A 12,647-nucleotide genomic window follows, 5' to 3' on the forward strand; every position below is an offset into this window, starting at 1 on the left:
TTTAGACATGTTTTAGGGAACTAGTGACCTCTGCATGTGGTTGACACATCTCCAAGAATGGAGATGCCAATCATAACCACGTGATCAAAAATCAAATCTTCTTGTAGAGTCATTAGTCTGTTCTCATCATCTTAATATATGTTGGCACTCCTATGTTGGGATCTTAATATTGAATTGATTTTGACAGATTTTGGCTTATTGGTTATCTATTGGTCATAGTATTCTTCATGTTTGAAATTCACATATTCAAATCTACACACAGCAAAAATAAGTTATCTGGCCAGAACTAGAATTAGACCTACATACCTTACCTTTTCTGCTCACAGGAGATGATTCTCCTCAGTGTATGTGCTGCCATGCTCTCTTTGCAGCCGTGATGTGCTGGTTAAATTTTTAACGACTGGCTTGCTAAAAAAAAAAAAAAAAAAAAAAAAAAAGACTAAGAATGTGTGTGTGTATATTTATTGTAAGTTTTACTGATTTACAACTTAAAGATCTTTTGGGTGACAAGGAACACCTATCAGATATTTTTTAGTTTCATATGAACAATCAGTGTCTACCATCTACTGTAAATAATAATGTTAATATCACATAAAATATTTAACTTCCATACATTTGAACAAGATTTATATACAGAGAACATACTGAGAATATAACAAACGAACTGGTGCACTATGATTTCCATTGCCAGTGCACCAAAACAACACAACTGATTTACAACAATTAGGAATACAAAAATTTCAAACAGTAATAAAATATTAATTTTTTTTATTGTAATTTCCATATAGTCAATTGATTTTCACAAAATGTTTTCATTGACTGAGCTGAGCTCTTGTATGCATAGCCAATCTATGGTTGTGATTCAACCATGATTTGACAAATGGAGTTGCATGCCAATCTGCTAACTCTTTTCCCAATGAATTTATCATCATTAAATCTGATATGTGATCTGTCGTTAAAATATTTCTCACCCTCATACATACGAGGTGTATGAGGGTGAGAAATAGTTTAACAATAGATCACATATTGGATTTAATGTATGAGGGTGTATATTAAATCCGATATGTAATCGATTGTTAAACTCTTCATACAAACTATTTAATGTAAATAGTTTGTTATGAGGTTGATAAATGTTTGTTGGAAATAATATTCCTGTAAAGTTGCTAGTGGACATAATCCCTATACAGGTTGCTACTTAGGGAAGGATGGGGAAAAGGAAGCACAAAGGTTGCCGAAATAAGTGCATCCCCACTGGATTTTCCGTGTCACTATATATAAGCATTATTACCCAAATGCTGCTAGCCATTTTGGATCTAAGTGTGTGCCGCTGTACGGTTTATAACCATTGTCGGTTTACCAATTGGCTCGCATGAGCTGGCTCCAGCACACTGTGGCCTTACAGTAAAGCAAATACTCAGTGAGTGCATCGTATATAACAATGCTTGTCTAACCTGCTTCGTATTTCTCTTTAATCTACATTACTCTACCACATCATAGGGGATGATGCACACCAAAATTCTATGCTTTTTAAAAATAAATCTGTTTAACAACTTTTGAATTCATCTTATCTCATAAGCAGTTATTGCCGTTAACTGTAATCTTATTGTTAGATGTAATATGGCCTAAGTAGCCCTTACATCAGGAACCCTTACAACAATAAATAACAGCAGAAAAGCAATATAGGAATATGTAGCAACTAATCTTTCTCTTCCCCCCTCCACTTTTATATGTTATATAAATATTGCACCTTGATTATGGCAATATTTATGTATGATATATAAAAATATTCCAATTTTAGCTTATAGATTTCATTGTTTAATTGATATAATATACATAAAAAAAATTTTTTTTCAGCTTCTCGAAAAGCTGCTACGGAGTAGAAATGCTGGAGATCTTCAAGCTGCAAATAGGCTTATCAAAAATATGGTGAAGGAGGTATGTAGAATTTTATTTAACAGAAAATTTTTATTTGTAATGCAGGATGCTATATGGCCAATGCAGTTTCTTGGGTTAAAAGATTGTGCAACTGCCAGTTTTCTTTTAAGTTAAAATGAAATTGGTATATAATAATAAATTACTTTAATTACTCTGTACTCTACTGTAATCCCCTATAAAAGCAATATCTTATTGCTACACACAAATACACCATGGCACATGGAATAATATAATTCTGCAAGCTGTAGCTGTGTGCTTTTCTTGTGTAGCTGGTTGTAGCAAGTCAGCAAAATAAGCTGGAAACTGTTCAATGGTAATTCCCTGCATTGGAGTAGAGGCATATGGCGTTAGCAACAGTTTACAGCCCAGTAGACGAGTGAATACTTCATCAGATACATTGTATTTGGACAAGAATACAATGTATTCTAGAACAAGAATACAATGTAATACAAAAGCAGAATTGTGTGTTTATAACAATTTATGAATATAGTTTAGTATTAAATATCTATTATGTATTATCAGAACCATTTTTGAATATGATCATTGACAATATTGGCCTTGAGTTTTGTGTCTACAAAGACAAAACATATTATTCACTGTAATCTTATTTTTGACCTTTATAACCAACTTCCATGGAATTTTGCAATCCACTTGGATCACAAATGACAGGGTAGATTGAAACTTATCAAGGAAAGTCTATACCAAAAATTAGCATTAGTAAATGCACATCATGCAAGAAAGCAAGCTTATACAGCATCAGCCAAAAAAAAAAACAAAAAAAACCCCCTTTTCCATTTCACTGATCTATTCATCCAAATGTTTGTCTAGTTATGCCTTGAATTTATTTAAGCTATCAACTTACACAACAACAGATGGAAGTTTGTTCCAGTAATCAACTACCCGCTGGCTAAAGGCAAACTTCTGCACGTCTATTCTACAACTGTCTTTCCTTAGTTTGAATCTATGTCCCCCCCCCCCTCAGGTTTGAAATCTGAGCAACAGGAAGAATCCCATGAGCATTGAGCCTGCTCAATCCATTCTCCAGGACTGGTGAAAGGAACCTCTTTGTTCCCTTCACCAGTCTTGTTGCTCTTCTCTGTACTCATTCTAGCAACTCTACATCCTTGCTAAATTGAGGCTTCCAGACCTGTATGTAGTACTCAAGGTGTGGCCTAACTATTGCCTTATACGAGGGGATAATCACCTCATTAGCATTAGTAAAGTGACATAAAGCAAGAAAGCAATCTTATTTAGCATCAGCCAGAAAAAAAAAAACCCTTCTCATTTCACCTATCCACTCACTCTAAATGTTTGTCTAGTTCTGCCTTGAATCTATTTAAGCTATCAACTTCTACAACCACTGTTGGAAGTTTGTTTCTAGCAATCAACCACTGCTGGCTAAAGACAGCTTCTGCACATCTATCCTTCAACTGTCATTCCTCAATTTGAATTTATGTCCTCTCAGGTGATTATTCTGAGCAAGAGGAAGAATCCCATCAGCATTGAGCATGCTCAAACCATTCAAGGCTTTGTACACCTAAATCAGATCACCCCGCAGGTGCTAGTCTCCATACACTGTAATTTGCAAAACTTAAGCCTTTCTTCGTAAGAGCAACCCTTTGTTTCATTCACTAATCTTGTTGTCCTTCTCTGAACTCGTTCCAGCAGCTCTACATCCTTCTTAAAATGAGGACTCCAGACCTGTATACAGTACTCAAGGTGTGGCCTGACCATTGCCCTATACAAGGGATAATCACCTCCTTATCCCTGCTAGAAAAATTCCTGTATATCATTGACAAGACACCATGAGCTACTTTTGCAGATCGTCTGCACTGCTCAGAAAACTTCATTTCTGCCTGCACAATTACCCCCAGGTCCTTTTCATTCTCTGCCACTGTCAGTGCAGTAACACACAGTTGATACGTTACCCTGGGGTTACTGCTTCTCATATGCAGCACTTCACATTTGTCAATGTTAAACTTCAGTTGCTACCTCTCAGCCCATCTGCTCAACTTTTCTAGATCCTGTTGCAGCAGCGTACTGTCATTAGTGTCATTAACAACTCTGCCGAACTTCGTATCGTCTGCAAACTTGGACATTAAGCCTGATATACCATCATAAATATCATTAATAAATACAGAAAACAACAATTGGACCCAACAGTGAACTCTGGGGGACTCCACTAATAACATTAGTCCCCAAAGAGTAATGTCCATTGATTACCACTCTTGTCTTCTCCTGCTCAACCATCCCTTTCTCCTTAGCAGCAATTTGCCTCCAATGCCACACTGCTCCAATTTGTGCAGCAGTCTTCCATGTGCAACAGTATCAAAAGCCTTTCTAAGATCCAAATATATGATATCAAAATTATCCTTTGTATCCAGTTCCTTTGTGACCACATCATAGTATTCAATTAAAAAAATTGGTCAGACAAGAATTCCCCTTAACAAACCGATGCTGTGTCCGACCTATAACTGAAGTCTTCTCTAGATGATCCTGCAGTGCTTCCTTAACTAGTGCTTCCATTAATTTCCTTGGAACAGAAGTTAAACTAACAGGTCTGTTATTACTTGTCACCCTTTGATCCTCCTTTGTGAATTGGGGGTCACATTTGCACATTTCCAATCCACGGGTACCTCCCTGAGTCCAAGGAACCTCTCATAATAATGGCTAAGGGTTTTCTTACTTCCTTTGTTGCCTCCTTTAATATAAGTGGATAGATCCCATTTCTCCTCCACTTTGCTCTCAATTATTACAAAATCATCTAGCTCACTACCAGAGTTTAATTCACATCTGGCTTTCCCCTCCCTGAATAACTCCTAATTTGTGAATGTAGATGCAAAATTTAGTTTGTTAGCTACCTGAGCAGGATCATCAATGGTTGAACCATCGATATCAAGTTAACCAATCTGTTCATCTTGTTTCTAGAGTTCAGCAAAGAGTTCTTTACGTAAGTAAAGAACTCTTTGCATCCTTTGCTGCCGACCAGGCTAGCTGGGTGGGTAAAGTGCCTGCCTGGCAACCCAAAGGTACCAGGTTCGAATCCCGCCTCGGGCTTGAATCAAAGTACTGCAAAAACCTTGGGATGTGCATTATGGACACAGAAGCCGATGCGCCAACAACTACCAAAAAAAAAAAAAAAAGCATCCTTTGCCAAAGATTTCTCGTAATTTGCCTTTGCCTGCCTAACCTCCGTTATGACTTGGTTACAGACCAGCTTATATCTATCATAGGCTTCCGTGTTACCTGTTAATTTATATGTATCCCATGCATTTTACTTCTCTGCCACATGTCTCATTAGTACATCTGAGATCCATTTAGCCCTAAAACTTGAACAATATTTCTTAGTTGGTATGAAAAGCCTAGTAGCTTCCAAGATTAATTCTTTGAATGCTTTCCATTTTGAATTTGCTTTTGGTAACATCAACAGTTGGTCCCACTGTATAGAATTTAAATACTGTCTCAGTCCACCGTATTCACCTTTATGAAAGTAAAACCCTTCCTTTTACCCCTGATGGTAGTTACCTCTTTCAGTATATCCCATTTCAGCAAACTGTGATCACTGCCACCTAGTGGTTCCTTTATCTGCAGACGCTTAATGCATGAAAAATCACTACTGATAATCAGATCAAAAGTATTACTCCCTCTAGTTGCCTCCCGAACATGCTGCTGTAGAAAACAATCACCCAATATATCCACAAAAGCCTTGCTAGTGTGTGAGTGATCACCCCACAAATTCTAGTCAATATCTGGGAAATTAAAATTCCTCATTATAAGACACTCTGATTTACTGGTCCACTCTGTTTCTCTGTACAGTTGTTTATTATACTCATCAGAGTCATTAGGCCTATAATACACTCCTACTCTCAGTTTTGCTTTCCCAGTACTTGTGTCACACCAAACTGACTCCGCAGCCAGTTTGGTGTGACATCTCCGTAGCCAGGTGGGCAGGAGCAGCAGTGCATAGCACATGTTTATTGATTAGACCGGGGTTCGAGCCCGTGACCACCAAATTACAGAGGATGCGGAATGGTCAGGGAATGACCACTGCATATCCCCCTGGAGCAATATGGCCTTAGTTGCTAATGCTCCTAAAAACCAAAATACAACAACAACCAAACTGACTCGACACTGCACTGTCCAGCGATGTCGACTGGCTGTACTTCCTTAAATTTAGTGTTTCTTAACTAATAGCATAACCCCTCCTCCCTTCCTATCCTGTCTATCCTTCCTGTACACATTGTACTCCCCAAATTCCATTTCTGCATGCCTTATATCTGTGTGAAACCATATCTCTGATATACTAACAATATCTGCCTTTCAAGTTTTTACCAACACTTCAAATTCATCAAATTTATTTCCAAACTCCTAGCATTGGTGTGCACACAAGTATATTTGCCTCTGTTCCTATTCTTATCTATCCTAACACAACCCATATATTTACTTGTTCCATAATGACTTCCAGCACCTCTGGAATTCCCTGCACCTTGTTTTCCAGGCTGCTGCTCATTCCAATGGAAGCAGTGCAAGAATCACTTTCATCTAATGTTGAAAGTGATTCTTGCCTATGATGGGCTAAGAAGTGGCAACTGAAGTTTAACCTTGACAAATGCAAAGTACTGCATATGGGTAGAAGTAACCCCAGAGAAACGTACCAACTGTGTGGTACTACACTTAAGGTGGTAGAAAATAAAAAAGATCTGGGAGTAATTGTGCAGTCAGATATGAAGTTTTCTGAGCAATGAAGACAGGCTGCCAGGGCAGGTCATGGGGTTTTGTCAATGATATATAGGAATTTTGCTAGTAGGGAAAAGGAGGTGATTATCCCTCTGTATAAGGCAATGGTCAGGCCACGCCTTGAGTACTGCGTACAGGTCTGGAGGCCTCATTTTAGGAAGGATGTAGATTTACTTGAGCATGTACAGAGAAGGGCAACAAGATTGGTGAGGGGAATGAAGGGATCCTCTTACCAAGAGAGGCTTAAGTTCTGCAAATTGCAGTGGCTGGAGACTAGGCACCTGTGCGGTGATCTGATTGTGGTATATAAGGCCTTGAATGGGTTGAGCACGCTGAATTCTGATGGGATCCTTCCACTTGTTCAGATTACGAACCTAAGGGGCATAAATTCAAATTAAGAAAAGACAGATGTAGATTAGATGTGCGGAAATTTGCCTTTAGCCAGCGGGTGGTTAATTGCTGGAACAAACTTCCATCTGTCATTGTGGAAGTTGATAGGTTGAATAAATTTAAGGAGGAACTGGACAGGCATTTGGAGGGAATAGTGTGTTTTTTTTTTTTTTTGGCTGATGCTGCATAAGCTCATACACTTGCTTTCTTGCATCAAATGCCACTACTACTATCTGTGGCAAGGGTTACTGCTAATCTGTTAGTCCGTGCACCCCCCCCTCAATCTAGCAGTTTTTTAACCCAGCTAATACTACCTTGATAGCATCAGCAAATATTCTTGCACCCTTTCTGTTTAAGTGTATCCCATCCCTGTAGATGCAATCTCTCCTGTTAACCTGCACAGACCAGGCTGTGGAAAATTCTACCCCTTGATCCCTGCACAATTTCTCCAGGGCCGAATTGATCGACAAGGCTCTCATCATACACTCCCTCCTATCGTGTGGCGCACACTAGCTTTAGATGCTCATGTGCCATAAAACTCCTCATTACCAGCCAACCAACCCTCCTATCGTGTATTTGCAGAATTGCAGACAATTTCAAATTCAACCCTAACTAACAGCTTTTTTTTTTTAACATTGATCTGTACTCGTTAAGTAATTCTTCCAGTCTCTTACTCTTAATATCTTTAGTGCCAACGTGTACAAGAATATCACGTTTTGTGCTCCTGAAAGATGATATCTGCTCTACAACATCATCAACCTTTGCTCCTTGCAGACATACCCTGGTCCCATTCCACCTATCGTTTTTGCAAGTATGTTCCCTGTTTCCCTGAAAATAGAAATTAGTTGTCGGTGACTCTATTTTCAGGGAAACAGGGAACTGGGACAAGCACATTATGCCTTGGGGATTGTTGCTGTGTTGCGTGATGTTCAGGTGCAAGCTCTGGCATTGATGTGATCAGCTGAGAATTTGATTGGTCCCTCAATTTAAATCCTTCGACAGCATCAACCCAACGGCTTTGATGGGGACAGCTTAGAATTTGATTGGCCCCTCAATTTATTTCCTATGACATCCATCCTGTCCTTCAAGCTCTCATATAGGCCCATAACAACACTGAGTTGCCGCCTGCTTTCCTCATACTCCTTACGTCGTGCACACACACAATTCCCTTTGGCAATATCATGTCCCATTCCTGATTGCCCCACAAACATCAAACAAGCAGTACATTTCAAAAGGCTGTGATTCAGAGGACAAATGCCCCCCTCTCAGTTCTCTCCTGAGCCACAGCACTCCCATTAGCTTGAGCCTTTTGCTTTGCTGCTCTGGTCTGACTCATGATTTCGATTCAATTCCAAATAAAATTTCACTTTCAATACAAAAATATAACCCTAAACTTATATCCCAATGCAGTTATAACACTATATATACACAGAGACAAATATATTATTATCAGTGTATTAAATGGGGGTGCTAAACTGTCAGGTGAAATTACCATGGAAGAATTGAGAGCATATGTATACCAAAAATCAGATTACTTGAAATAAAATGAAATTAACATAAGCATAATTAATGTAAGTACCTAAAGCAGTGGGTCCTAGGACTTTAACCACCTCTTCATGGGGTCTGCAGCGAAAATCGTAGGCGCCACTGCAATAAGCCAGGTCTCTGTTTCTGTTATGATGTACATGTTAAAAGTATAGGTATACATCATAGCCGACCCGACAAATTCCAAAAGGAAGAATTGAAATTAAAGAATAAATAAAAAATATATAAAAAATAAATAAAGTTAAGCTAAAAAGCTAAGATTATGCCGATTGAATCCTGTAAAAAATGAAAGAAATCTAAAAAAAGGCAAAACAAGAAAACTTACTATGTGCATGGACCGGAAAATGTTGAATGTCATCAGAGACCAAAGGAGAGAGCGGAAAGTTCACGTGTGGTGTATGTATGTCAGTTGAAGTAGCCCCGTGTGGGGGGAGGGAGAAAGTGTGAAATAGTCAACGTGAACTGTACCCTTCGACGGATAAATTTTTCATTTTTAATACCTTTCTTGTTTGCTAAGACTTTCAGTAATTTCATTACATCTTATTTTTATCAATTTCATACATATATATATATATATATATATATGAATTTCAGTAACGAGTATTATCTCCGAGTTACGTTATATGACTGTCGTATCTCTATCAAGTTATATATATTAATTTATAATGTTATGTTTGTAAAATCTAGGTCGTTATATGTATTTAGTTAAAAAGCACAATTTAATTGACAATGAAATTTAATAAGGTTAATAAATTTTACTGATTAATTGATAATACTATGGTATGCTAAGCTAACAGATTCCTAATACAGTGCTACGTGTTTTGCGATCTAGTTTTACGTTAAATCTTATGCTATCTAGTTCAGGATATACGTTATATCGTATAACAATGGCGGAAAGTTACGAACAGTAAATCTACGGACACTAAGTATTAATTAACTTTCAAAATCGCTATCTAAATTCAAAATAAACCAAGGAGCTTGACTAGGTCTATAACCTACTATAGAAAATAATTTAACATAACAATTAAGTCAATAAAATGGCTATACCTGCTCACAGAATTCTTGTATATCATTGACAAAACCCTATGACCTACTCTGGCTGCCTGTCTACATTGCTTAGAAAACGTCATATTTGACTGCACAATAACCCCCAAGTCTCTTTCTTTCTCCACTACCCTGAGTGTACCACCACCCAGTTGGTACATCTCTGGGGTTACTGCTACCCATATGCAGTACTTTGCATTTGTCAATGTTAAACTTCAGTTGCCACTTCTCAGCCCATCTACCCAACTTTTCCAGATCCTGTTGCAGCAGCATACTGTTATTAATGTTATTAAAAACTCATATATTGTCTGTCAGAAGAAGTTTTATGGAGTATAAAAGTGATGTTAATATTAGCAGTGGCAAATGATACAAGAAAGCAACCTTATGCACAAAAAAAAGAAAAAAAAGACACCTCCCATTTCATCTATTTATTCCCTTCAACAGCTTTCTAGTGATGTTCCCTTTGCCTAATTGGTCCCAAAAGTCATTTCTGTTACAGTTAGATTTGTATTCTTTTTTTTTTTCCTGTTTCACATCAGTTTGTAGATTAATATTGATCCCAAAGATGTCTGTTGGGATCTGCCTCTTAAGTCTGTAGCTGAGACCTTTTCGGATAAAGTGGCTGTGCACCAGCCAGGACCTGCAAAGCAGGTATACTGACTGTGCTGCATACCTGTGATATTATGAGTAATATGACATGCTGGATGTCTCCTAGTTTGTCTCTGCTGTTAGCTAGAAGCATCCTAGGAAACCAGACACTGGCTCCATAAGTGATCACTAAGAGGAAGGTTGCCTTATAGATAAGGGCCAAGGGGCTTAGTTTTCAATCCCCAGTCAGTTCTGCTAATCTTGGAATTCATGCCAATACAGCTTTTCACTTTTCTACCAAAATATGTCAGATGAGGGTGAAATGTTAGTTTGAAGTCAAGGATGACTCTAAGGTATTTTAGTTTTGTTGTCATGGCATTGTTTTTTCTGAAATCTGTATCACAGGCGATCTTCTTAATTTGCCTTTTAGTAACATAGATTTGTTTTTGTACTTGAGATTGCAAGTTTATGTATTTGTATCCAGTTCTTTAGTAGTTTCAGTACAGAAAGGACAGACAAGATAGAAGGGGGGTTATGCTCTTAGTTAAGAAGCACATAATGTCTAAAGCAGTGCATCCAGTTGACATGGATGGCAACCGTTCAAAGCCTTATACATCTCAATCAGATCCTTGCAGGTGCCTAGTCTCCAGATGTTGCAACTTGCAGAATTTAAGCCTTTCTTGGTAAGAACACCTCTTTGTTGCTCTCACCAATCTTGTTGCCCTTCTTTGTACTCATTCTAGCAACTCTACATTCCTTCCTAAAATGAAGCCTCCAGACCTGTACACAGTACTCAAGATGTGGCCTTACCCTTGCCTTATACAAAAAGATAATCGCCTCCTTGTCTCGCTAGCAAAATTCCTTTATATATATCATTGACAAGACCCCATGAACTGCTCTGGCAGCCCATCTGCACTGCTCAGAGGACTTCATATCTGACTGCACAATTACCCCCAGGTCTTTTTCTTTCTCCACTTCCCTGAGTTTGGTACGACACAGTTGGTATGTTTCTCTTGGGTTACTGTGACCCATATGCAGTACTCTGCATTTATCAAGGTTAAACTTCAGTTGCCACTTCTCAGCCCATCTGCCTAACTTTTCTAAATTCTGTTGCAGTAACATACTGTCTTTACTGTCATTAATAACTCTGCCAACCTCTGTATCATCTGCAAACTTCGACATTAAGCCTGATATACCTTCATCAATATCATTGATAAATACACAAAACAACAATGGGCCCAGCACAGAAACCTGGAGGATTCCACTAATAAAATTAGTCCACGAAGAGAAGTGTCTATTTATTACCACTCTCTGTTGTCTCCCACTGAACCATCCCTTTATCCATTGTAGCAACTTGACCTTAATGCCATACCTCTCCTATTTGTGCATCAGCCTTCCATGTGCAACACTATCAAAAGCTTTGTTGAAATCCAAGTATATGATATCAAAATTATTTTTTGTATCCAGTTTCTTTGTGAACACATCATAGTATCCAATCAAATTGGTCCTTAACAAACCCATGCTGTGTCTACACTATTACTGCAGTTTTGTCTAGATGATCCTGCAATGCTTCTTTAACCAGTGAATCTATTATTTTCCCTGGAATAGAAGTTAAACTAACAGATCTATAATTATTTGTGTTACCCTTTGAATCTCCTTTGTGAATTGTGGATACATTTGCACATCTCGTCCATGGGGACCTCCCCTGAATCTAAGGATGCTCTCATAATTATGGTTAATGGTGTGCTTAGTTCCTTTGCTGCCTCTTTTAATATAACTGGATAGATTCCATCCACCTCAGGTTCCTTTTTTTTATGATTAACTTCTGCAATTTCTCCTGCACTTTGCTCTCCATTATTACATAATCATTTAGCTCCCTCTTTGAGTTTAATAAACTGTCCTCCCATTCTTATAGAATTCCTCATGTGAATGTAGATAAGAAATATTCGTTCAGTATGTCAGATAGCTGACATACTGAATGAATTTGTGCAAGGATCATTAATGGTCAAACCATCAATATCAAGTGGACCAATCTGATTCATCTCCTTCCTTCTAGAGTTTACATAAGTAAAGAAGTCTTTGTTGTTTTTCTTTGCATCCTTTGCCAAAGAAAAGATTTCTCGTAATCTGCTGTTGCTTGCCTAACCTCCTTTGTTACTTGATTACAGACTAACTTATATCTACCATAGTCTTCTGTGTCACATGATAATATATATGCATCCCATGCATTTTGTTTCTCTGCCACGAGCCTCATCAGTTCATCTGACTTCCATTTAGGCCTAAATCTTCAACGGTATTTTTTAGTTGTTACGAAAAACCTAATTCTTTGACGGCTTCCCATTTAGAATTCATTGTTGGTAAGACCGTCAGTTGGTCCCACCGTATAGAATTTAAATACTGTCTCAGAC

General features: G+C 38.1%; 1 protein-coding gene across 3 annotated transcripts in view; it reads left to right on the plus strand.

Moving 5' to 3' along the window:
• The window catches only part of LOC150076723 (ADP-ribosylation factor-binding protein GGA1-like), a 303,671-nt gene that overhangs the window by 63,286 nt on the left and 227,738 nt on the right, over positions 1 to 12,647 (plus strand). For all 3 annotated transcript variants that reach the window (XM_090385588.1, XM_090385589.1, XM_090385590.1), the window contains one exon: positions 1,855 to 1,935. In XM_090385588.1, coding sequence (XP_090241714.1) covers positions 1,855 to 1,935 — 81 coding nt within the window. The remainder of the gene's footprint in view (positions 1 to 1,854; positions 1,936 to 12,647) is intronic.

Source organism: Mastigoproctus giganteus, chromosome 12 (genome assembly GCF_048544385.1).
Source record: "Mastigoproctus giganteus isolate SK-2022 chromosome 12, ASM4854438v1, whole genome shotgun sequence".
Taxonomy (NCBI): domain Eukaryota; kingdom Metazoa; phylum Arthropoda; class Arachnida; order Uropygi; family Thelyphonidae; genus Mastigoproctus; species Mastigoproctus giganteus.